The sequence below is a fragment of the Botryllus schlosseri genome, unplaced genomic scaffold (genome assembly GCF_051294905.1).
Source record: "Botryllus schlosseri isolate E-star unplaced genomic scaffold, Bs_hap1 Bs17a, whole genome shotgun sequence".
Lineage (NCBI taxonomy): Eukaryota > Metazoa > Chordata > Ascidiacea > Stolidobranchia > Styelidae > Botryllus > Botryllus schlosseri.
Window position 1 is genome coordinate 277,142 of NW_027648626.1, and position 27,070 is coordinate 304,211.

At 40.9% G+C, this 27,070-nt stretch overlaps 3 protein-coding genes and 1 long non-coding RNA gene across 4 annotated transcripts in view; 3 read left to right on the plus strand and 1 right to left on the minus strand.

The window, feature by feature from the left end:
- Positions 1 to 27,070, plus strand: part of LOC145459669 (cyclin-dependent kinases regulatory subunit-like) — a 159,673-nt gene that overhangs the window by 47,118 nt on the left and 85,485 nt on the right. The gene's annotated exons all lie outside the window — the stretch shown is intronic.
- On the plus strand, positions 67 to 3,801 carry LOC145459785 (collagen alpha-1(XII) chain-like). Its single transcript, XM_080338333.1, has 6 exons — positions 67 to 226; positions 943 to 1,101; positions 1,694 to 1,855; positions 1,926 to 2,104; positions 2,611 to 2,715; positions 3,457 to 3,801. Exons 2-6 carry the CDS (start codon positions 1,000 to 1,002, stop codon positions 3,635 to 3,637), a joined length of 729 nt encoding a protein of 242 aa, XP_080194459.1. The 5' UTR covers positions 67 to 226; positions 943 to 999; the 3' UTR covers positions 3,638 to 3,801.
- Positions 23,956 to 24,881, plus strand: LOC145459668 (transmembrane protein 179B-like). Its single transcript, XM_080338234.1, has 3 exons — positions 23,956 to 24,191; positions 24,460 to 24,550; positions 24,624 to 24,881. Exons 1-3 carry the CDS (start codon positions 24,103 to 24,105, stop codon positions 24,876 to 24,878), a joined length of 435 nt encoding a protein of 144 aa, XP_080194360.1. The 5' UTR covers positions 23,956 to 24,102; the 3' UTR covers positions 24,879 to 24,881.
- Positions 25,191 to 25,431, minus strand: LOC145459611 (uncharacterized). The gene is made up of 2 exons (XR_013921479.1): positions 25,362 to 25,431; positions 25,191 to 25,301 (listed from the first exon to the last, which is right to left on the minus strand). It is a non-coding gene; the product is annotated as an uncharacterized LOC145459611 (long non-coding RNA).

Below are 27,070 nucleotides of genomic sequence, written 5' to 3' on the forward strand. Positions count from 1 at the left end.
AATTAGTTTCGTTGTGTGATCACAAACTTGTCAATGTATAATATATAATACATTGTATATCTTCAGTGGGCGTTGTTGAAGTTTCTGCTCCATATCCGACGTGTTGACTCTCGAGTGTGACGCTCGCCAGGACTCGTTTGTGTACCAGGTTCAGTGGTACAAAATTAATTCTGCCGGCCGCCAAAATCTGATTTACACAGCTTATCCGGATTCATCAGGACAAGAGGTGATTTGTGGGTGATTTTGGTTTCAACGGTAGTATTACTACCATTGTACTCTGCAGTGGGGCTTGTCGAACTTTGGTGCGTAACCCCATCTAGGCTCCCGAAACATGTGTTGCTATATCACTGTCATAATGATCAATTTACCTACACAGTACATGGTTTATTAGACTGATCTCTTCCTACACGTCAAGGAATTGTGAAGAAATTTGTGTACTGTACTTATACTGTCTGTACTATAATACTCTAGTATTTGTGAATTCAAATTTTACCCATGTTACACAACAAGTAGCGATTACGGCTGTAGTTAAACAAAGTTTTCGAATGATCGTATTATTGCTGACGCTCCTGACTGTAACACCTAATAAGTGTCTGATCCAAATGTTTCAGTAAATAAATATTAATATTTAATATTGAAATGTATTCTGAAGTTCTTTACAAAGAACTGACTCTTTGTATACAGTAAAACTGTCGCAACAGCGTCAAGTCTACTTTAAAATACTTATACTTGAATATCATTTTGCTTTCAATAGTGCAATAATGGGCATCAAATATGTGAATGAGAAGCCTTTTTGTTTATCCATGCATAACAAACATTATGTTAACATTATGTTACCTACAAGCTCATAGTAGTCACAAGCAATGTGTATTCTTATTTCTTCAATGGCCCTTTTCCAGGTCTTACATCAGATCATAATGACCTATTGTGTCCAAATTTCAGTCCGCCCACAATCCTTCGGACACACAGTTTGCGGGGCGACTTACAGATCCTTCTGTAATGGAATTGCAAATTGATAACGTTCGTTACCCTCGTGACTTTGGAAAATACAAATGCACTTCGCGTTCCTCCTCTGGCAGAGATTCGAGCACTGTGGAATTGGTTAGTAACCGTTTGTATCTGATCAAGCATAGACGTATAGTCATTTCTGCATTTTTACACGGGTGTGAGACATTTCATGTTGGATATGTTTATTTTCATGCGATGGATATTATTATCAGAGCTATCTTCGAGTTCTGTACCAAGGACCATTTATAATTCAGTAAGCGGATCTCCCCTCCGTTATGTTTTTCTTACATCTTAGACCGATATATTGTACTGTCACAGTATAGTAGTTTGATGGCCATTCCTTGGTTTTATTATCAAAATTTCTTGAATTTCTTCATCGTCTACTCCAGGATAATAATACCGGTACGGAATTGAGTTAGTTGCGTTCCGTTACTACTGTGCCACACTGTCTACTAGATATTTGTTTTGGTATTATTGCATCAGACAGACAAAATCTTTCCTGAATTTAGAATTTGCTTCACCGTGACACTGATGTCAGTCGAATGCTTGTGGTGAATAAATTTACATGAACACATTGTTTCATGTAAGTCTGTATACTAAATGGCTTGAGTTGATATTTAGCTCTTATTGGTGAGGGTTGGATGTTTTCGATAGTAAACACTACTTAATCTGTTTCTATTTCAAGGTGGCAAAATACCCAGAACAGATAGAACCGCCGCATAGTCTCAATTATGAAGTTCTGGGTCTGACGTCGGCTAGAATTTCATGGCAGCATCCGTACGACGAAGATGTTACCGGCTACGTAGTCGCCTACCGACCTTCCCAATCCTTGTCGGGAGAGAAACAGGTGATTTAAATTGTCCCTGTATTAGGCCTGTTCTCGCTTTTGACTTGACTCAAATGCTGGCCATTTCCAGACTGTTGAAACTGTAAACTCTAACGTTGTCTTGAGCGATTTGCTGCCTCGTGTGGAATACCAAGTCACCGTCAAAGCAAAGATTGAGAGCCGGCTGTCCGGTGAGCAGCTGGTTGGAACTATACCGGTAGCCGGTAGAGAGATAACCGAAAGAATCCCGGATTTCCCTGATCAGCCGAGGTAGGTATATATAATTTGATAATGTGATGGTCGATCGTGTGTCTTCTTGAACGGTACACCGTGGGTAGAACTGGGCCTATCACCAATTTTGATGTCAAATCAGTAAGGAGTATAAGGAAATATTATATATGCAGTTTTTATGCGACCGTATAGGATAAAATACCAGTTCTACATCACTTTAAAGATAATTTGGTGTTTTTTCAACCTACCTATGTGTATTTTATTGCACGTTCTGACAATGGTTCTGCATGATTCGTATGCTGCGGTACAACTAATTGAAGTTTTAACGCTGTCACAGTGGAAATTACTATTGTTACTATAACTTCCGTGGATAAATTGACTCGTAGTGGCAATTAACATACTCGTTTCAGATTCGAGTACAAGAATCATCGCGCCCAGCCCTAGTCGTGGGTTAAATCTCCAGCCGGGTCAGACCAAAGACCCAATCAGTAAAACTGGCGACGGTTACCATTCTACTGCAACCAATACATTTTTACTTGTTACAGGGCAGTGCCATCATCGGTGCGAAATCTGAGGCTTGAATCGATATCTGACAAGAGACTGTTGGCTTCTTGGGATGATGCACCAGAGGAAGATTCAGACTTCTATCGGTACTGGGAAACGTGTCTGCAAAATTATGAAGTGGTGTTTGCATTAGAAAAGGGCTTTAGCTAGGCATCGATTACAAATGAAGTTGTGGATTTCACCTAATCCAGTATCAATAATATTCTGAGGGGATCATTACAGAAGTACTTGAGTCACGATGGTTATAGACTACTTTTACTTCTACCATAAAGATTTTAATGCAAAACTGTTTACTTTGTAAAATTTGGATTTTAAAAAGCAGAAAGTACGGATGAGCTGGTATCACTTTAGGGGTGAAACTGTCGTAAGAACTGGATGAAATAGCCCATGTATCACGGCAACGGGATCTAATTTCAAAGCTTGCAACCATTTTTAGTGTCTTCGATCGCTGTGTATGTGTTTTTGTTTTTGGGTATTGTTTACTCAATTTGTATGTTGTTAATGATCCAGTTGACAAAGCAGTAAAATCGCTCCCTTTCTCTCTCTCTCTAGCCATGCTGATACATTTTTCAATATTGAAAGTATCCACCTATGATTACACTGCTAAAAGCATGCCCCCCTCGACCTAATCTACTTTTCGAAACCACTTACTGGAGTATTTTTATACTTTCATTTTGCACTTTTGCTTGAAGAAGCAAGTTCGACTCGCAATTGAGTAGATATTACTTCTCCTTCGACTTGAGTACCGGTAGCAATGTTGACATGTTTGACTGCCTCTGACATTGAATTTGTCAACAGCCTATCTATTCCGTCTAAAAAAATTTCAGTGTGGTTGTAGCCAACAGACGGACAGGTGCGGTGGAGAGTTTCAACACCACTCAGCCGTACTTGGAAATAGCTCTCGAACCAAGACAAGAATATCAGGTCGCGGTGTCTGTGGTGCGAGATGGTGTGTCCAGTCGGCCAGTGTCGAATGTACTCAATTTAGGTATGGAAGATGTGAAGTAGTTGGTCTGTACGAAGGACCTTTGCTTTTTAGCAGTACTCATGTTGGTTTTGCTCAAATCCGCTGCTTACAAAAGTGGCTACAAATTAGATACTTTCACTCCTCTACTCTTTGGCCGAAACTACCTGTTGTTTACACTTGGAATTGGAACAGTTGAAAGCAGTGTTGGGATGACTCGAGTCATGACTTGACTCGAGTCAGACTCGAGTCAACTTTTTCGTATGACTTGACTTGACTCGAGTCACGTTGCAAAAATGACTTGACTTGACTTGACTCGACGCTTCAAAAATGTGCATTGACTCGTGACTCGGAGCAAAATTGACGAGTCAATTTCAAGTCATCAATAAGCAAACTGTGTCGCCTAAATTATTGCATCATGTGTACGTTCGGATTATTCGCGATACGGCGCTGACACTTGTGAGAGCAACCAGTCATTCACTTATTGTACGTTCCACTGGTCCTCCATTGTTACATCACAAATAAATTGACCGCAAACGAAATTATAACGGCTTACGTTGTCGTCGTAGTAGTAGTAGATTAATAGAAACGTATCTCTGTTTCTTAGTCACTCAGCGCTGACATTGAGCAGTGCTCACCTTTACCAACCCTCCTCTATGATTTCAATCGAATGAATATAGTTTATGCGTTTATATTCTCACGGATGTGTGTTGTAGATGGGTGGTGTATGTACCATATCAATTTGTTTAAACTTCTCGAAGCTTCGTATTCGATCCTTCATTTTGGCTGATAGTAACAGACTGTAGCATGTAACTAGTTAATCACGTATTCTATTAGCAAGTTCTACGTGTGCGCGTGCGATACATCGCCTTTTTCCTTGTATATTTAACTTTATATTCGTTATTTGATTCAAGCTAAATGGCAGCTGGCAAAATGTTATCACTTTGAATCATCACTCATACGTCGAAGATTAAATTTGACTTGAATTGTGACTTGACCCGTGACTTGACTTGACTTGACTCGACTTGACTCGAGTCACCTCCAAAAATCGAGTGACTTGACTTGACTCGAGTCACCTTCGAAAATTGATTGACTTGACTTGACTCGAGTCAAAATCTGCAATGACTCGAAATGACTCGTGACTCGAAGGTAGTGACTTGATCCCAACACTGGTTGAAAGTAGATTCGGGATATGTTTGCATCACGTTGAAAAGTGAAATCTTATTTTGAACCGCATGAAATAGCTTGTGTGTAGTGATAACCGAATATATAAATATTATGTATTGGTATTTGAATAATTGTACCTATTTGTAGTGTTATTAGTAGGACAATCCTAAACGGCCAAATGAAATAAATAAGTTGACATGGTGTTATGCTTAAGGAATATAACGAATAATATCCCAACTAAAGCAAGACTGCGTGGGCATTCTGCTGTTGAATGTTCTTTCTCCATTCTTGACAAGCTACTTGATAAGGACAGATACTTTGTACCCGAGAATGAAGGAAAGTATCTTTTGTTGTACTACAACAAGTTTTAATTATTTCTATCATAATGCGTGATGTAACTACTGGAATTCTTCATAGGTCCGGATTTTGTAAAAATAAAGTATTTTCATGTATACATATATCAGATTTTAGGTCAAAAAGTTTTTTCAGGCTAAACTACTCCATAAGGACAGACAGTTACAACCAGAAATGAAGAGAAGTAGGGAAATTCTATCATTACGTGGAAACACCTAATTTACATATATAAGGTCGTAATTTGATCAAAATGAAGTTCTTTAAGGTTGAAATTTAGATTTTTTTGGTCAAAATCTTCCATTTTTTAGGTAAAAAAATCGCCCAAGGTATTAGTCATGTTACGGTGTTCACAAAGACATATCTTAGTAGCCACGTTCGATTCACTGTTATGAGTGAACAACCCCTCAACCAAATCTGTTTTTGAAAACTTCTTACGGGAGTAGGCTACCTTTCAGACCTATCGTTATTTTACTTCCACTCTAAATACTTTTGGGAAGTCTTGGATATCGCTAATTCTATTTGTAATTGAGTTATTACTTCTACATAAACCTGAGTAAAAGCGTTGACTACTTTGGCCATATCTGGACTCCTGGACCCAGTGCGCCGGTAAGTACTAGTGAAATGTATCTAGCTTACTATGCTTTTCGAAATACGAAAAGAAGATTTATAATGTCTAAATTTCTGGGGACAAAATTTGCTTTGACCTATGCCCTATTACTATGATTTTCAAAGCTCAGATGTAACCACATATTCAACACTGAATCAGATGTCAATTTTCATAATTTGGCTGTAAAGATGTTTGAAGTTTAAGCACCACGTTATCAGACTTAGCTCAAGCCTTATGTGGTGATATTGGTATAGTATGGATAAATGCTTTGCCTTTTCGTTTCTTGGCACAGTTGCATACCTGGGCACTGTGCAGCGCATATATGTGATGTTGTTTCATCATACGCAGGTACCGACTCCGACCAACCTTCAATTCCTTAATGTCATGAGGTCACGTTTCACTGTTGTATGGGATTCGATACTAGATGATTCATTCAATTACTGGTAAGAAATTATTATGTTTATGAAGTATTGGCGGCCTCGTGTCTAAAACGCCCACCCTGGTGGGCGTTTTACCCCTTGAAGTGACTCGCATTCGTATCATTACCCAGGAGATCAAAATCATGTTATTTGATAAGGAATTTCCAATAATATCTAATACAGTACCGGTAAGTTGTTTTTTTAAATGGTTATGGTCTGTAAATGAATCACTCTTTATTTAAATGGCATGCAAAGACGCGAGATGAGTGAAATCTCAAACAGGAACTCTGACGAGTTTGATCAAGAATCGACTAAATGTGTTCACTGATCAGTCTAATCAAAACCTACAATTATTATTTACCTGCAGAACAAAAACATGGTGAGGACTTATAAAAGGATAACATCCAGGGCGTCATACTCTGAAGAAAACTTGCACAAAGCTATGGACACCGTGCAAGGCGGCGCGGCGTTGAAGACAACGGCAATATATTACGGGATACCTCCTAGAACGCTCCGTCGACATACGAATAAAGAAGTATCCAACCCGGGTTCTATTTCACTGGGGAGGTTTAAACCAGACATAAATCTTCAATATGAAATTGAAATGGTATCGAATATTAAGGACATGGAAAAGGCCCTATTTGGCTTAACTACGAAGGACGTACGCCGTCTGGCTTATGACTTTGCCACAAAGATGGGCTCCGCCCCCCAGACCCCCCTTTCCCGCGGTAAGGTTTGGCCAGGTGCTGGATTCGGCTATGTCTATTATTGCATGTGTCTAAGGATAGACTACATCAAGACTAAGTAATTCTACTGCATGTAGAGACGTGATCATCATCGGGATACGGGACTTTTCTAACAAATGCAGAGATTTGATGATGATTGACACATCCGTACGGAATCATATTCCTGCTTGGTACACGGATTTCCATGTTCATTCGTTATTATCCTTAAAAAAAGCGCATAATCCGAATAGGGGGGGCCCCTTCGACCAGGGGGGCCCCGGGCGACCGCCCACCTCGCCCACCCCAAAAGCCACCACTGATGACGACGTTAAAATGGCTTGCAAAGACTGGCTACGTGGTTTCTTATCACGTCATCGAGAATTATCAATTCGAAAGCCGGAAGCTACCAGTATAGCACGGGCAGTGGGATTTAATAAGCCTCAAGTGGAAAAGTTTTAGACGGCTTATCGGGGCGTTTCAAACTCACACTGTTACGTGCCAACTCGTATTTGGAATATGGACGAAACTGGAATTACCAATGTCGAAAAGCCTGAACGGTACTGCTTATATGACTTTCTCGTAAGAAATCTTTCATAAAGATGTATCGAAAGATGGATTTGTCTTAGATACTCTATAGCAATTGCCTATACTCCCACTCCGGTTTACCAGTACAAGATAGGCGCATTTCCTCCAGCAAACTTTCTACGAGTAACTTGTAACGTAATCGGTGTTAGTTATATGTCATTACGAATCGACGCCCTATTAGATTTACTAATTCTACAACGACGATGGCCGGATACTCCTTGGTTGGAGGTTGATGATTGATCGAACATATTGGAGCCTTCAAGTCTCCATGGTCCATGATATATGATAGTTTTTTTCAAAGGTATTTTCATGAATGATTATATAAATACGCAGCATGATTCAAAATAATCCATATTTTTGCAAACCTCCTGTATACGATATTGCAATCGATCGGAAATGATTTTGGGTTGATGTGATCAGACATCATGGAATATCTCTCAAATATGAGCATTATTGTTCGCAGTAACAGTTGCAGGCACTGCGAATAATTCTACTACTTTCATATCAAGCAAAGCCGCATTACAATACAATGTGACATAGACAAGTGCCGACATAAAAAAGTCGACTACCAGCTTCAATGCGACTACTTCATCAGGTTTGCAGTGATACATGAGAATGCGGATGAATCCCCATTACAGAATCCTAATATATATCTTATGTTATGTAACAGAATCAATTTGTTTTTATTCGATTTACCCTGAACTCATTTCATTAGTTGCACATTCCGATGCTACTCATATTTACTTCTGAATTGATCAAGTTCCATACCGGTGCAACCGTTTATAAATTTTCTTTTGTGGCACGTTGAGACGCATAGCATTCAGTAAATCGGCATTTTACAAAGGCTCCAGTATAGTATGCATTAATACATAAATGCATGCAAGATAATACAATTTAAAAATGAGACGTATGTCAACGCTATTTGTATCTTTATTTTAGCATTATAACGCCGTAATATTCAAAATAAATTGTGAACCCCGCTATTTCAACAATAGGACTGCACTGTTCGATTTCATATTACTAGAGCAAATGTCGCCGTTGCCTTCTTCGAGACCATTGTATCGCGTCAGCAAATATAATGGCATATGGAAAATGTATTCGCCAGAATGATCCTCACTAGGCGTTCGTAGAAACCACTCAAAGTTCTGTCGACCTTAGTAAGACATTATTGTCAATTCTCATGACGAGTGATTTGGCTTGATAAGACCACGTATTATTAGATAACATTTCAATGCGAGTATTTGCACTACGTTTTTCAGTGATGGTTGGATACACGACCAAGAACTCCACAACCCACAGCAATGCGACATTATCTAATAATTCGACAAGGACTAGTGCCGACACGAGTAGCTTCAATACGACTGCTTCGGCAGGTGTGGATAGTTAAGCAATACTACAGGGTCAGGATAATATATCAACGCGGACCGTGGATTGTAAGAGGTCGCCGCACACGATATATTTGTTCTACAAAACAGAATCTTGATGTGTGATAATTGTAACCAGCAATAAATGAAAGAAGACTTGATTAACTCGTCTAACCTCCACGTGAACATGGAATGTAATGGCATGGAATGGGAAATATCCATATACTCCGTACCCGGCTCAATCGTTCCATACCATACCTACATCATCCGAGCAACATAGCACAGGAAATAACTTCAAAGTTCAACAAAATGATATTAATATTTATGTAACTGCTACCTTCACAGAGTCACGAGTTTAAAACTCATCTTCGTTGTTTAAGGACTAGAGCAGGGGTTATCAACCTGGGGGGCGCGGGAGGCTCTCAGGGGGGGGGGGGCGCGAAAAATGGACAACGTCTGTATAAATTGTGACTAAACATGTGTTTCACAACCATTCTGAAAAGACGATTGTTGAAGATTAAAATTATTTCGTATTCAGCTTGCCAAACTCAAACTCCAGCAGTCGCGCTCAATGGAGTATAGGCTGACTTCAACTTCATTTGAGCAAATTTTGATATTCTTTGAAGATTTAGAGCAATTCCTACGTGCAAGTCATTCATTACTTTATAGCTTTGGCAGTAGCCTAAATCTCGGTATGCTAGGTAGCTGTTGTCAACCCTTTTGAAATCTGGTCAGTTTTCGCGAAACTGACCATCACTTTTCAAATTCATATACCGTGACCTCAGCAAGACTTAACTCTGGGCAGTTTCAGTTTAAAAGTGGGCGGACTATATCCCTTTACCGTTTCCGCCCTCGATCGACACCCCAAGACATATCTAGGGTTTTGTATAAGACTAAATAAACAAACTTTTTCTCTAAATAATCTCTTTCTTTCTCTCATTTTTCAAGACTGACCCCCAGGATAGCGCCAGAGAGTCAAAAATGATGCACGAGTGCGTAGCCACCGTGGCCAGGTTTCAAACAAGCCGTCAACCATGGCCGTCAACCATGCCGCTCGCCAGTTATCGAAAAATCAAAAATACATGAAAAATTTACATATGGGCGTGGTCAGTAAGTGGTCACTATGGTCAACTTCAAGATCAATACCGAATCGGACCCCTACCGCCCAGTTAATGGCATGAAACAACATGGTATACTTTGTCTTGTCGTATCCAGCCATTTGCAGGCACAGTAAACCAGTTTATGACTCATATTCGGTCACGAACTCAACTATGTTCTGGAAAATCACCGAAGCGTGACCACAATTACCAAACCCCTTCAGAATACTCCCAAGAACAAGTTTTGATGTTTGAGACGGTGAAAAATTACAGAACACCGTACAAGTCGACTTCTGATGTTCTGATAGAATGTCTGACTAGATTTCCCACTCGGAAAATATCTGGAAATTTTTGTTGATAACCACTTTTTTCTGCATGCGTATTTTCGGCCGAACTCCTTATGTAAGATCGTCGGTGCTCGAAAATTGTCATGCCTTATGCCTTCGAATTAGGTATCATATAAATCAGAAGATTGCTAGCTTTCCCTACAAACAAAAATGAAGCCTATAGGACGTAGACAAATAAAGATAGGGCCAGATGAAGTTGACCGATTCCGTATACGGAATCAGATTTTAAATAGCTGGCGAACTGCACTACGACAGACTTAGATGCAATATAGGTTGCCCGGTTCCGCCCTCAAATAAGCTATAAATCATCACAATTTAATTAATTTCCAAAACTGATCAAATTCAGCATGGCGGGACAGAACGACACTACCAGCACCAGGATTAGTCTCGGTGCAACCTACCTTGAAATTGATTGATGTCCTGTTCAATGTTTTTTTGTTATTTTCAAACAAGTTTCAGGAAATTTGTCAGCAATGTAGAAGACTCAACAACTGGAATGCGGATTTAAAATTGGCGTCAGATATACCTTATGTATACTATTAGCAGGGGTTGGCAACCTGCGCCCGTACGGCTGCATGCGACCATAGAAGGGAATTTGTGCGGCCGTCGACGCCTAATTCAATTAGTATGTGTTGGCGGTCTTAGGCATGCAAATTGCAATTACGAATTCACTCCCGAATTTTCAAGAGATTTTATTTAATCTTGAAATTTTCTTCGCGCTCCGCGCAATTCAACAAGACTTCATTTTTCGATTTTAATCAGAGCCGGAATGAGAATCGTCAAGAAATAACAATTCCATCGCGGCTATAATTGTCGTTCCTAAATTAACTGTTGGTGGCAAGGAGTGTTTAATTTCAGTGGTAGAAAATATCATTTCACGCCAGACTCGAATCATTAGATTTAATACCGGATTCGGATTCGAGTGCTCGATTCGTTGTGCCCAGCACTACTTGCTAACAATGAACTCTATGTTCCATCACAATGCTGCAAATTGCGAAATTTTTGAAGTGCTTTGTCAGTTTCAAGTTTCATGTTCCATTTCTTTGAGCAATAAATACACTAGCTTTCAACACCTTGGATTTTGCAATCAAGAATTACATCCTTAAATATATTCAACGGGCTGCAGCAGGAAGATTGAGGCGAACCGTTTTTTGAAAACTACTGATACAGGTCGGTGGTTCGCAACCGTCCATAGGGAGAAAAACCGAACTTCTGGGGGGATTCGCTTCACCCCCCAGACTCCCCCCTTCCACTGTGCGCTCTTTGCCGTTACTTGTCGTCTGTATTGGGTGTCCGTTCAGTGAGTCAGCTATTCTCGCCTAGACACGCGAAGCGCGAAAGATTTCAATAATTCATGATTTAATCGGTTTATATGATTGGGAATTGCATATATATTGCTATCAATTTCTTGTCATCTCTGCTCACGTTATCAAAATTACCGGTTTGATGAGGTGTCTTAGTAACTGTAGGGCCCGTAAATAATAATTAAACATCTTCGGGTGGGCGGACCCGTTGGTATGACGTCGTTACATGATGTTATTTCGTGACCTCCTGTCTGTTATATCAAAAAATATAGAATCGCCCAAACGTACTATACTAAAAGACGCACACGATTTCAAATTTGTATTTCTTCTGGCATATAATTTGTCCCTGCGGGACGGTATTTGCATTCTGAGGTTCAGATTACCAAGATTGAAATATGCGACGCCGGTCATTTAGGCGTCTATGGACAATTAAAGCTACATGTAACTTCATACTTGTGTATATAACGAAGTTTTCGGTCAGCGTAAGGGCAGTCCTTTCTGGCCAGAGTTTTTGCGCTGCTGATCTTTCTGGCACACTTCTTGGAGTCGCATGTAATAAGTCCTAAATCGTTATATGTCTTTGTGCGTCGTGACGCGGCAATGGCCAACGCCGATATGTCCATTGTCCATATCTATAAATCCTGCGTGTTACTTCTTGAGGGAGGAGTGCCAAATAATCAAGACATTCGGCAAGTTGAAATCGCGCCTGACGCAAAAACAATTTGAGAAAGTTGCATAACTATTCAAAAAATACTCTATAATTTATGCTAATTCACAAAATAATTTTGGGCTCCCTTCGAGCTCGCCCCTTCAATTGGGGGACTGGAGCTGCGGCAGTTACGGTCCTGAATGGCTCGCATTACCGGGGTAAGTTATTGTCAATTTGCAAGGTTAACCTAAAATTTGATAAGCCTGACCGCGACATTTGGAATATTGATGACTAAATTATCAGTTCCGACGCTATGTCGTATCGACAATTTTTGTACATCTGTGTATGACGATAAAGTGGGATATTTCGTGGCAGATTTATATAACTCGATATTTTTCTTTCGCGCTTCGCGCGATTTACGGTCACTCGAGTTCTTATGCTTTTAGCATTGGTACCCCTTTCTGAAAAAAGAAAAATACGCCCAATTTATAGAATCGAGTTTCACTATATTCGCAACTCTGAGAGAACGTGTCGTCCAACAATGGTTCGTAAATCTCGTGCGGCCCTTTGGCCGAAACCGTTGGCCGCCCCTGAGGTAGACAAACGGATTGCTTATTCGTTCAATGAAAGCTGGCAACAATGCCCGAAACAGACGATCACAGCGATACGACCACCTCCTAGAGCAGTGGTTCCCAACCTTTTTCGACCCATCGCCCCCTTTTCAAGCTCAACACCGATCATCGCCCCCAAATTTTGTGTACCGAAAATTGGGCATACAATCTGTAATCCAGTGGTTCTCAACCGGTGTGCCGCGGCGTTTGTGCTATCACTAACTGGTATAATACCTCTTCCTTGTTCACGAATGTTCAGTTTATCTCATAGTCCTCTACAAATAAAAAGTAATCGTTCTTTTGCAAAGAAATCGATTAAATATGGGAAGTAGTCGATTACGATTACGATTACTTCGGAATTTTCTCGAATGTAATCGATTGCGATTACGATTACTTGAAAATGCTGTAATCGTCGTAATCGATTACGATTACTAATCGCGATTACCCCATGTCTGATTGGTATGTGTTGATTCTAACGCAGGGGCTCCCAAACTTCTTAGGGTCGTGACCCCAAATTTAGAAATGAAAATATTTCGCGACCCCACCTGTCAAATAGGCGTGCTGATTATTAGGTGTTTATTTCCGTGATTGTTACGTGCCTTCTTGTATATTTTATGTTGTTAACACATAGCACTACCGGTCACTTGTAATTTTCCCAGAAGGAAATATAACCATCTTATTGGTTTATATGCTCCCGACACTTTAATTTGCATACTAATAACCAGACGCCAACCTTGCGTTATAGTAGGGGGCGCTTTAAATGACGCATCGACTGATATGATACCTTGTTCGCAGCGTTCGCATTAGATTTTTCTTCTATTCTAAAAAAATGAGCCAAGATATTCAAAAATGAGCCGCTGATAGAATCCGCTTAATTTACATTTTTCTAATAGTCATTGGTATTTAATTTTCATATCCGAGACCCCAGAGCAGGGTTGTAACCAAGTCACAAAGCTCCGAGTCACAAGTCAATCTCACTTTTATGGTTTTGACTCGAGTCAAGTCGAGTCATTTTCAATTCACCACCGAGTCAAGTCCGAGCCTAAGTCATCGAACAGAGGTTCGAGTCCGAGCCATGGTATTATGACTCGAGTCCGAGTCCAAGTCATTGTGTTGTGACTGTTCAGTTTCCAGTTAAAGTCCTGTTAAACCCACGTATATAACTCTATTTGGTGATATCGAATGGTTCGCATTTATAATGTATATATATTCCTCACTTTTAACAGTTTCTGGTCGCATTTTGAAGTACAAGTACCAATATATGAAATCCCAATAGGCTGTTTAGTTTACTGTTCTTCGAAATGACAATGGAATGTCGGTCTTGACCGTCTGAGTCTCGAGTCATATGACTTGGTTCGAGTCATGGGCAATGAATCGAGTCCAAGTCGAGTCAATACACAGATTGACTCGAGTCGAGTCGAGTCATTTCATCATTTTGAGAAAATGACTCGAGTCAAGTAGAGTCATCAGAAAATCGTGACTCCAGTCTGACTCGAGTCGAGTCATGACTCGAGTCATTACAACCCTACCCCAGAGAATGGGCAAACTAACCCACTGGGGTCGCGGCACCTAGTTTGAGAACCCCTGTTTTGACGGTATTTCGTACCGAGATGGGCGACAAGATCGTCGATGGTATATCTTCACGATGTCATCGGACACTGTAGAGGCCTACAAAGTTTCAAGGTTTTCAGTTAGTGGTTAGTAGTGATGGTGTGAACGTGAGGTTCACGTTCGCGTTCTGTGTGTGAACCTCAGAAACGTAGATGTTCACGTTCACAAACGAACCTTCGTAGGTTCTGCACTGCGAACCTTTTTCATCTATTGCAGTTTTCACTTCATTAAAACATCTTTGGTTGAAATATATAGGATTTCAACTGCGGGCCACTATATGCATGGCGCTGGCAGCATGAATAAAATCAACACTAAACGAGCATGCACCTTGACAATCTCACAAATTTTACTCACTTTGTTTCAAAAGTCTGCTCGAATATTTAGTGACTCTCTGCTGTGAGGTTGACCCGCAATCATACAACATCAAGAGCTAAATACACTACATGTAGGATTGTAGGTAGTCAGCGAATGATGTTTATTCAACCAATCAATTAAGTTGATATCGTTGTCTGATGTAAAAATGTAGCAGGCGCACGGGGTCAATCTTGATTTCATATGTTTATCGTAGCATAAAATCCAAATCCGTGCGATAAGGGTGTTAGCTACTGCTGGATTCCTGTATAACTTTTTAATGGGTTAATGTCGGCAGCAAGCATAGAAACCCGTTTGATATTTTGCTTAATATCAGCGCAGCAATACCCGAACGACGGATACATCGTCCGGTCTGCCCTATACCGTTCGGGGGTGAAGCTTCCCCTGCAAGCCGTCGTCGAAATTGTTGGCAAAGCGTTGGAAGATATTGATTTTACGGGAATATTATATCATTTGATTGTCCCAGTTGATACCTTCGGCTAGCTTTAAAATGTCAATATGTACTTCAGCATTGTGGCGTTACGTGGCCCGAGTTGGTTGGAATTAGCAATATGGCGTCACGCGACGTCATGAGGTTCACGTTCGCGTTCATATAGAACCTTTCAAGAAGGTTCGTGTTCACACGAACCTGAACCTTTCTGAGGTTCACACCATCCCTAGTGATTTTCGTATTGAAGTCGAGTATGTATTGTAGGTAGAGGATTCCTTATACCGATTTCCCGCAAAAGCCGATGTTGGTACGTGCAGATTTTGACGGCGTTTCATAGCGATATGGATGACACGATTTCGTATGGTAGGCTATATCTTACCGGTGTGTCGTCATTCAATGATCGGGGTAGTAATTTCGTTATGCAGTTAGATGTTGAAGATGTAGGCCTCGGACTCGGCCAAACATATCATTTCTTTCATTAATTAGCGATGTCCTTATCACATGTATTATTATTTCACAAAATGGTCGAAATTTCAAATTGGCACCGATTGGCTTATATACTGTTTGGAATGGAGCCAAATTTGGCGTGCTGCATCCTTTAGGCAACCTAATATCTTAATTAGTGGCATCCTTTAGGCAACCTAAGATCATAATTAGTGACTGACTGGCGGGTTACATTCGAATAGGCTGTTTTGAACGACCCTAGTGAGCAGTGTCATTGATCAAGCCATCGTGTAAGTATTTCGTTCACGTTTAACGACGCTATCTCAATTAATTTGACAAACTTCTATGCAGTTAATCATCGTCATCGTTTATTTCCAGCATTCGTTAATAAGCAATATTCTCTCTCATAATCGACACTAAAAACGTTTTTACGCCTGCTCATTTTAATAGGTTTATCATACGTCCTCTTTCAAGACGATTTGTGTTCTTTTTTCAAAGTGTCCTCTGAGGACTCGCAAATATTCTTTTCTGAGAATTTTGGGTAAATATATGGCAAAGTTTGAATGAGATACAGTAAATCAGCACTGAAGTAACGCCGCGGCGGTGAAAAAGCGTAAGTCGTGGTTCGAGCCGGAATGGGAGTCTGTAATGATGGTATTTACTACTATCCTCGTGCCTCGCGCAAATCGAGCAGTTATTACGAAATATGATGATTGCTTAGCGAAAGAAAGCATTCAGTCAATTTCGCGTTATTTTTCCAGCATGTCGCAGGCTCAGACGGGCTGACAGGCCTGCCACTACACCAGCTTCCAAACCAGGCTTTTGGCTACGTAATAATTATAGTGCGAAAATATTAATTCACTGCAGCTTGTGAGAGCTACGATTAGTGGTGCGTCGTAAGTTAAACAAGTTTTTACAATTGCGTCGCAACTACAAAAGTTACACTGCCCTTGAATTTCTTACTAGGTTTATATGAATTATTCCACATCAGAAAAAAATTTCATTCGCATCACCTCCGTCATTCGCACTGCAATTGTTTTCATTCGCACATGTGCAAACCGCCACACAGGTTTAAAAGCACTGGAATAGAGTACAGATAGATAAACCTGCAACACTTAGATAAGAATTATGGAGTCAACCTGGCTGTGCATCATACCACTACGCTATCTCGCCACGCCTAACAGCACGTGTTAGCCATGTAATTCACTGCTTTCAATCTAGAAATAAAACTGCACGCCGTAGAATAAAGCCTATAAACTTCTGCCTTGGCCACCAAAGTATTTTCAGCTTCACGCTTGGCCCGCCGTTAAAAATAATTGCCCACCCCTGGTATAGAGTGTACCTTATTGAATTTCGTGCCGTCTCGTACGAAAAGCGGATCGTGCGTCAGGGAATGTCCGCTTTTATTCCGGGAAGGATAGGCTAGAACCATTTCTTTTCGCACTACATTGAATATCGAACTGTAATGCCCGAATAGGTTCTGAATATCCCTGTTGAGTTGATGGTGACATTTTCGTGCAGGCACATTTCCAGATGGAACGAATCAGCCTGCAAGCGAGGGGTTATGGTATGTTTACGGTTGTATAAAAATCTAGATAGGAATTGGCCTATGAACTACGGCCTGGCCTACGACGTTGAATACACCCGATCTCGTATGATCTCGGAAGTTGCGCAACGTTATGACCGGTTATTACTTGCATCAGTTGCATGGTTGAAGTGACCCAGATATAGTAAAAGCTGGATTATGTTCCGAAGTAACTTATACCGGATGCCAATTACCTACCGTGGCGCACCAGTCAAAATTGTGACATTGTTTGACCTTCAGACTTAATTTTGACCAACTTGTGACCTAATGTATGCAAATTAATTTTTTTCCACACAATGTTAGAATTATACTACTTATCTTCATTTCTGGTGGTATGTCCTTACGAAGTAGTTGAACATGAAAAAAAATAATTTGATTTTTAAACTGACATATTTTTACATGAAAAAACTTTTTTTAACGAAATCTGGCCCTATGAAGAATTCCAGTAGTTACATCACGATTCACGTATTATGGTAGAAATAAATAAAATTTATTGTAGTACAACGAAAGATGCTTTCCTACATTATCGGGTAGAAAGTGCCTATCATTACTAAGTAGCTTGCCAAGAATGGAGAGAGAATGTGCAACAGCAGCAGTTGTTGGCTACCAATACTGAAGTTGTGCGGACACTGCTGGTGACAAACTGTTAGGTTGCATTTGATGAACATTAGGGAGCGAAAAGTTTCTGGCCCCAGTAAATTTGGCCATGATTGGAGGTAAGATTGGGATAACATCTCACCAAATGCGTGCAGCTAACAGCTGTACATTTACGTACACAGTGTCAAGTGATAATGTCAACGTAGAAGGTTGGCACTAAACTATATCTAAAGAGTGATTTCTTGTGAATTCAATTTTTACTGATACTTTGCCACATTGCCTTTATTTTGAATATGGATTACGCATGCGAGGTACGTAGACAGCGTAATCGTGGCACATTAATGAACAGGCTTCAAAGTAAACGAATTTCCTGATCAGTTGATACAGCCTACAGTCATTCAAAAAGCAAGTTCTATGTTTTCAATTCCAACCAAACTCTCGCGAGCCGCACTGAATAGCTTCGCGGCCCGCATTTGGCCCGCGGGCCACACTTTTCCCAGGTCTGGCCTACGGGGAAGAGGTCTAATCGTAAAGCATTGGGATTCTTACCAAATCAAATGCTACTTTAGTATATTTGACCAGAAGAATTCCGAATGGATCCATTACAGCAGTGGTTCTTAACCTTGTCTCCAGCCACCCCACCATATAGGGCAGGGGTTCTCAACTTCCCTCGTATAACGGGCCGCATTTTCACTCCAAACGACGCCGCGGGCCACAGAACATTATCACCATGTATTTGTGGGCTACTATTAAATTTAAGCTACTATAGCCTATTTACCAGTCTCATACGGGTATTTAGTACATTTTTATGTATTCTAAAGCATCAATGGAGAGCGTTCGTTAGTTTGCAGTTGCCGTTTTTGTCGGAAAATCGATCTCCAGCGGGTCAGCGAAGCAGGCCGACTGCTGACCATGAGCAATATGAGCAGCTCAAGCAGCTGTGTCCCGGCAGAGACAGGCCGGCACGCGGCAGATGGACAACGAATTTGATGATTTCTACTGGCAGTCCAGGCCCAACACGCTGGACAGCATGTCGTGAATGTGATGGTCTCGCCCTGGAATACAACACTGTAACTTGTGTGTGGTTTATTCCCACTTATCAGTATTAGCATTAGTGTCAGTATTACAAAACTGTGTGCCTAGTATAGATGCGTTGTTACATTTACCTCTTCGTTGGTGCACCATTTTCATTGTGATAGAAAGTTTCAATTTGACAACGTATTTTTTTTATGTGGAAATATAAGTTTTTGTTCTGTTTGGATGCAGCGTTGTTGAATGAGAGTAGTGTGTACGGTACAGGACCAGGAGAACTAGAACTGATGACCATTAAAATCCGGTGTTGGGAATACTCGATTCACTTTGACTTGACTTGACTCGGGGCTTAAGAAGTGTGGATTGCCTTGTGACTGGGAGCAAAATTTTCAAGTCATCAAATAAGGGGTGTCGTTTAAATCACTGTATCTCGTTTATGTTTGGATTGTTCGCGACACGCCGGTGTGACTCGTGAGAGCAACCAGTCATTCACGGATCCTCCGTTGCTACATCACAAATATATTGAACGCAAGCGAAATGATCGCAGCTTGCGTTAAAATACTAGCAGTAGATTAGTATAATTACATGCGTTGCGCAGTGCTAACCTTAACCAACGCTGTCGTATGATTTGAATCGAACGAATACAGTTTATGCGTTTATAATCTCGCGAATGTGTAGATCAGGGGTCACCAACCTGGTGCCCGCGGGCACCAGGTAGCCCGCGAGCCTGTTCTAAAAATAGATCGAATAGCAGCATTTGCCAATATCAGTCAGATTATCACCAGTAAGCTTTTAAATATATAAATTGAGTGATTTAGCTATTGTTGTTTAAATCACTCTATAATAACATGTGACTTAGAAATGACAATACATAGCCTATATATAAACCACTTAAAATGATGATGTCAAATATACCCAATTACAATTAGTAATATACCAACATGTAGTAGAATAACAAGATATCGAAGACATATAATAGGCCAACGGCGTACTGCTCATACAGGCGATATGACGGCATGCCATCCACGGTCTTCTTGAAAGGATGAGGGGTTCCGGTAGCTCGGCGTCCCGCACAATGCCAAAGTAGTAAACAACATTACTATCCGGTAGCAAATGGCGGTGACGTACTAGCAGATGCAGTATGCCCAATGTGTATTGCATCTTTTGACACAGCTTGTCTCTCTTAAACTCACGGCAATTTATAGTACCATGTTTCTAACTTTCTGTAATCGATGCTGCTGTCATGTCTAGATGCTGAACAGTTAGAGAGTGAAATTGTACCACTGCAAAATCACCTCCACCTCAAAGCCCGCAAGGCTGCAGAAAACTTTTGGTGCCTTGTTGACACGGAAAAGTACAGTGGTGAATACGCAATTGCGCAGCATCTATGAAGGTTGCAAGCGTGATTGGTTCAACTTATCGTTGTGAATCAGCCTTTGCGGACACGACATTCATCAAATAACAAACACAGAACACGCCTCACTAATGCACATCTGGACCACTCACTCAGAGTTTCAGTGTAAGTTACATGTCAGAGTACAGCGCACTATAATTTATAGCATGCAATGCCAGGCCTCCCACTGACTGGTTTAGAAACAGATAACACGATGTCCAGTAGGGCTGTTCAAAAATAGCTTTTTTTCCTGAATCTTTATGGTTACATGATTAAATCGTTAGTTTGCCTTAAAAAACGACGCACACCAAATTTTATTTCATTCCAACCAATAATCGCTGATTTCGTACAGTTTGAAAATTTTGAATTTACCCAAACAGCCCTAATGTCCAGTCTAACGTGTGATGAGATTCATTTCAAAATCTGAGCTTACAGCTGTTATATAATATATATAAATACGGTGCGAAGTAATTCGTGATTTCTTAAAAAGTCTTATTGGCTAGCTGGTTGAAAGAGAGGGGTGAAGGGCGACAATGTGGTGTGAACGGAACCACGCCAACCCTCCACCTAAATTATATTCACCGATACTTTCGTGAAATCATACTGGTCACACCGTTTCCACTGCGCGCGAAGCGCGACGAAAATTCTGTGCTTTACTAAACTTTTATGAAAATTAAATGTTAATACTCCGTGAAAACAGCTCCGAAATTCCTGAGGCTATCTTCCTGATTGGAAGATTGAACTACTTCTACTTGACAAACTGAAAATAGCGAAAAGTAAGTAAGTAGATCACAAAATATTAAGAAGTAGAAGTAGCGAAAATCAGATCTACTTGAGTAAGTACCAGAAGTAGAGGAAAACTACTTCGAAAAAGTAGAAGTACTTCGTTACTGACCACCTCTGCAACTCAAAGCTAAGAAAGTACTAATAATGGAGTTACTCGAGTGTGATTGCTCCTTGTCATGGTTTACTTCCTCACAGTGGCGTAGCAGCCATCTGGCGGTTCTGGCTCTGCGCCAGGGGCGGCAGGCTCGAAGGGGCGGCAAAATGAGGCTGCACAGTGCACAGTGTACACAGCCCGCTAAAAGCAGCGTAATTGGTAGTCCTATAACTGGCGTCCCGTGAGCTAAAATTTGATCAAACTGGTCTAAATCGAAAGCTAGTGTCACGCTGATTCCGAATATATTAACATATGGCAATGGAACCACTCCAAAATAGCCGCCAATGCCGATTGTTCTTAACAATTGGAGCGCCGCAACACAACACAATGACCAATTAACCACGATAATGGAAATTATATCGAGCGATTATTCGGAAAAATGCCGATTTTCAATCCAGCATTTAATTTGTATTTCCGGAATCAGGGCAACGATAGCTTTCGATTAAGATCAGTATTGTTAAATTTGAGCGCTCGGAGGACCTGACCAACTATAGGATGACCCTTGATCATGACCAATTATGCTGCTTTTAGCATTCTCAGCAGTAGGCAAGGCAACGATAGCTTTCGATTAACTTAGTATTTTTAAATTTGAGCGCTCGGAGGACCTGACCAACTATAGGATGACCATTGGCCATGACCAATTATGCTGCTTTTAGCTTTCTCAGCAGTAGGCTTGTCTGGGTATTCAAGTGTGACAACTAAATTGCCCAATGCCCATCTATCCGTAGGTTGGGGATCCGTACTCTGGGTTACGATTTGGTACAGCAGACCGACATAGCTATGAAGGTAAACCGGTCCTAGAAACTGTATGCTTAAATTTATACAAGTGTTAATTAAGATTCGAAAATGAAATACATTCGTTATCTATTTCTTGTCCTTATTATTTTCAGCCTTATTAACGTTGAGACGGTGAGGCTGAGAAGCGGCATAATATATGTAATAATTTTTATTGAAAAGATTGCTCGAACATGAATCTATGTCGAAATTTGCTGCGGTCTACTCAAGGACCGTAACTGCCGCACCCCATACCCCCGAATTTGGGGGGTGGGCGAGCTCGAAGGTGGCCCTAAATTATTTCGTGAATTAGTATAAATTATAGAGTATTTTTGAAAATTTATGCATCTATCTCAAGTAGACAAACATTATGATTATTGAGTACTCTTCCCCCAAGAAGAAATACGCAGGATTTTTAGAAATGAGCATATCGCCGTTAGCCATTATCGCGCCACGACGCACCAAGACATATAAAGTTTTAGGTCGTGTAACATGCGACTCCAAGAAGTGCGCCAGAACGATCGGCAGCGAGAAATCTTTGGCCGAAAAGGACTGATCTTATGCAGACCGAAAACTTCGTTATATAGGCCTATACCAAATACATATAGGTTTAATTGCAGTCCATAGGCGCTTAAATGACTGGCGCCGAATGTTTCTGTCTAGGCATCTGAACCTCACAAGACAAATACCATCCTGCGCGGAAAAATTATAAGCCAGTGAAGAAATACCATGAGGCCTACGTAACGAAGTCACACCAACGGATCCGCCCGCCCGAAGATGTTTAATTATTATTGAGTGGTCCTACCTTTTCAAACACACCTCACTCGTCTCTACCGGTAAATCAGATTAAGTGAGCAGAGAGAGGATAAAAATTGATAGCAATATACGCAATTCTCCATCATATTGACCGGTTCAATCATGAATTATATAAATTTCTCGCGCCTTGCGCGTATAGGCGAGTGAAGCTTACTCAGGAACGGACACCCCATGTAGACGAAAAGTAACGATAAACAGCGAATAGCGTGAGGGGGGGGGTCGGGGGGGGGGGGGGGGCGAAGCCCATCAGAAGTTCGGTTTATCACCTTATGGGGGCCCAATACCAACGTTTTTTTTTTGGGGGGGGGGGGTGGCTGACGAAGTGCTGTTACGGCCCAGGGTCTACTTAGGGGGTGGCATTTTAAGCGAGAGCCAGGGGCGGCAGTACATGCTGCTACGCCAGTGCTTCCTCAAACTACTTCAGAAATTTTACACTTTCTCCAAAGCAGTATTTCTACTTGTAATTTTCAATAACTACTCTGACCACCTCTTGATCTCTCAAGACATCTAATATAATATTTTGAAACGTATGAGCCCATGTGCCTTTCTTGAAGTGATCCATTTCTGTAAGTATGCCTCACTACAACAATAAAATATCAGTCACAAAGATATAAATTGTTGAAGCCTTGCATGGTATGAATAGTAAATACTTGGTATCCTATCTTGGTTCAATGCATTGAGAATGCATTTTCCTACCGAAGTGTTGTGATTTGGATTTCAAACTACTAGTCTCGCGGCTCATATCAAGTTGAAAACTACGTTGAGCCACTCTATTTCATATTACCCCCAGACACTAATAAGTAACAATTTCCTGCAATCTCAAATCTTCAGAATTTATCATGGTTAAGATAGATTGGATAGTTGGGTCCTCTATCCTGATATATCTTGCAATATTGATTACAGAGATCGTATCTTCTGTGCCGATTGGACTGACCCAGGTAGTTTAACTTATGCAGTTTTTAACGTATTACTTGTATTATAATGTATTTTTTTCAGTCACAATTTTGCGGCAACTGCATATTGGGCGCTTCTGTGCAGTATGATACCAAGACTATTAATATCACCGAATACGACAGTACGAGCGCTTGCGGCTTCTGCACTTACCTTACAATATTCACGGTGCTGTACGCTCTCTGCTACGGCAGCTACTGGGCATTTGCGCTGTACAAGTCCGTGGAAAATGCGTACGAGTACATGAGTGGGTCTCACTAACGCTTCACTAATACGCATATTGAAACTTCAGAACGTTGACGTGGGTTCTTCCGGCAATTTTGATATGCTGCCTCATGTTTTGCATGAAGTTCATTAGCTCTTGCATCTTGAGCATAGGATTTTCGCAATTCTGCAAGTCTGTGACCGCAGATGCTTCCATACAGTAAGTATGTATTTATTGTTTTGTCAAGTTTTCCCCTACTCTTAAATTGCAAACAGATGCCAAATATAGCATGAACCGGCAGCTTGGAGTGAGAATTGCAATTCTATTTGTGTAAAAGTTGGTCACAGCTTCCAAACTTGCACAGGCAGAGATGCAATACGGAATTTAGTATGGGAGTTATATAGAATGACCTACAGGACAATGTACAACACTTGCAGTCATACATTTGATTTAAGCCTACCCAATAAGGCCTATATATTTTTAACAGGAACTGCCAGGATGGTGAGACCAAGGTCTGGGCTTATAAGTCGACGGCTATCGGCATAGTTGACTACTACGCTAACATGACCACTGCGCAGGTAACACGATTTGGTCATGAACACAACTTCTCATACTTGAAGTGGACGATTAAGATTTGCTTTTTCTGTACAGTCCGCTTCGTGGTTCTGCGTTTTCGAATGGTTTCTGCTCTCCGGCCTGGCCATGCTGCATTATCGCAGGAATAGACCCATCAGATCCGCAGGAGAAGTGGCAGGTGGCTTTGCCGCCGCCGACACCGAAGGAATAGTCTCCATGAGATATTACCCGGGAAGACCTGAGCCGACACGCATTACAATTGTGCGAGTCTCATACCAATACTGCAATCTATGTAACTATTCAAATGATTCTTGCCGTATATTTGTTTGAACGTATGTATTCAGTATATATTGATATATTGATTGTATATACTGTTCCACAATCAGCAAACTCATTTTTACTGTCTGCCTTATTTTTTATACGACGCGGCCATGACAGAGAATCAGACAGTCCGTCCATGTAACTGTTTTCTTACTTCTAATGTGCAAGAAAGCAATGATCTCTGTACGAATTGCAATAAAGTAACAAACCCTTGCATTGATCGAGTTGTAACGTTATGCTACGTCTTGAAATTTCCACCTTATATTCACGGCGTCGCGTGGAGGTTGGTAGCCCTAGCCTATCGTTGTACTGTTGTCTCTCGCTATCAAAATACTCATACACGAGAACGTGTCGATTGCTGGAGCAGTCCTGGCGACGTTTGAGTCTCGGCGTCGGTTTTCGGTATCTTCTTTCTCCTTTTTCTTTTAATAACTGAAATTGTTACACAATTTCGTCTCGACTGTGGTGTTCCAGACACTAGGACTCACTTACCTGGATGTTTTCCGGAATACTCCCCAGTCAGCTTGTCGTCTTTGCCGAGAACGCTTTCGGTGTGCAACGGCGTCATCGAGTAGCGTGCGTTCGGTTGTGGTTTTGATCTGAAACACAAGTAACATGACATAAAACAAGAATTTCTAACATTCTACCAAATTTAATGTACTGCGCAATATTCTACGAGCGGGCAAGGCTGTAGAACTGGCCGCATTTTAACAGCAAAAGAGTCTGCGGGCCGCAGAACATTACCGTGCATTTGTGGGCTACTATTAAATTTGGGCTACTGTAGCCTATTTATCAGTCGTATGCTGGCATTTAGTCCATTTTTATGCATTCTAAAGCATTAATGGTTTGCAGTTGTTGTAGTTTTATTGAAATCACACCGTCTCTAGCAGATAACTTGGGTTTAGCGATATTCCAAGCAATTTTAAACGATGCGTCTATAACGTCGTCAGCAATTTTAGCAATGCCTCGAAATATGGATTACGGTTTTGATGCCCCATAGCGTAGTGGTAAAATCCACAGCTGCAGCACCAATGGGTTGCTGGTTCGAGTCCGACTCCAGAATTCCTACCTAACTGCCGGAGGTTTATCTGGGCTCCTACTCACCAACTCATCACGTAAGCGGTGCCTTGCAAAAAGCCTAGAAGTGGGCCGTGCTACAAGTCGGCAGCTACGGAATAAAAATGAGGAGAATTGGCGTGGTGTAAATGACCACAGTAGTTGACAAACACCATGAATACCTCAAACAACAACAACACATCGGTGTTCCATTTAGATCGAAGAAAGCAAACAGGTTTTTGATGACTCATCTTGACTCCAGTCGTTTTCGCAAAATACAGAAATGACTCGATTCGACTCGAGTCAATCTGTGTATTGACTCGACTTAGATTCGAGTCATTGCGCATGACTCGAGGCCGAGAGACCGAGACTCGGCCAAGACCGACATTTCATTGTAATTTCGAAGAATAGTTACGTAACCACACTGTTGGGATTTCGTGTAATGGTTTGGCAATGACAATCTAAATCGAGCATATATCAAGAAACCACAATACATCAAAGAATGAGACATTATAACGAAACAGACGATACGAGAAGAGAGCTAAGTACCTAAATTAATATGTAACAATACCATGCCAGTAGTAATTGCGTTCATAATGAAAGGTGTCGCGCGCGGGCCGCAAAATGAACGTTTGCGGGCCACAGGTTGAGAAACCCCGCTGTAGAAGATGATACACAAGCGGGAATTCTGCTGGTACATAATTGAATGACAAAGAGTTCCGAACAATTTTGCAAGTAAAATTTGTGGTAAAAGCGGGTCTTGTAGACGCATGGGTGCGGTTGGAATAACGCGAATGGGACGGATGAGTCCGAAATTTAAACAGTTGAAACAGTAGTCATTTACATGTTGGCCAGCAGTGGTCATTTCCATGTTGGTCAAATTCAAATATGAAAACTATAGCCTCCCTGTCATTTTATTCAGTTTATTGTAATACAATGTAATTTTTTTCGAGAAAGTGTTTTTTTCCGGTCACTAACTATATCGTCACTGGAAAATCGAACTGTCTTATAACCACTTTTAGTATTTTATTCTTGTATCAATAACCACTTTTAGTATTTTATTCTTGTATCAGTATTTGGACATACATCTTTTGTTTTAACTGGGTTTCAAGTACCTAAGTAGCATGAATGTCTACTTTTCTAGT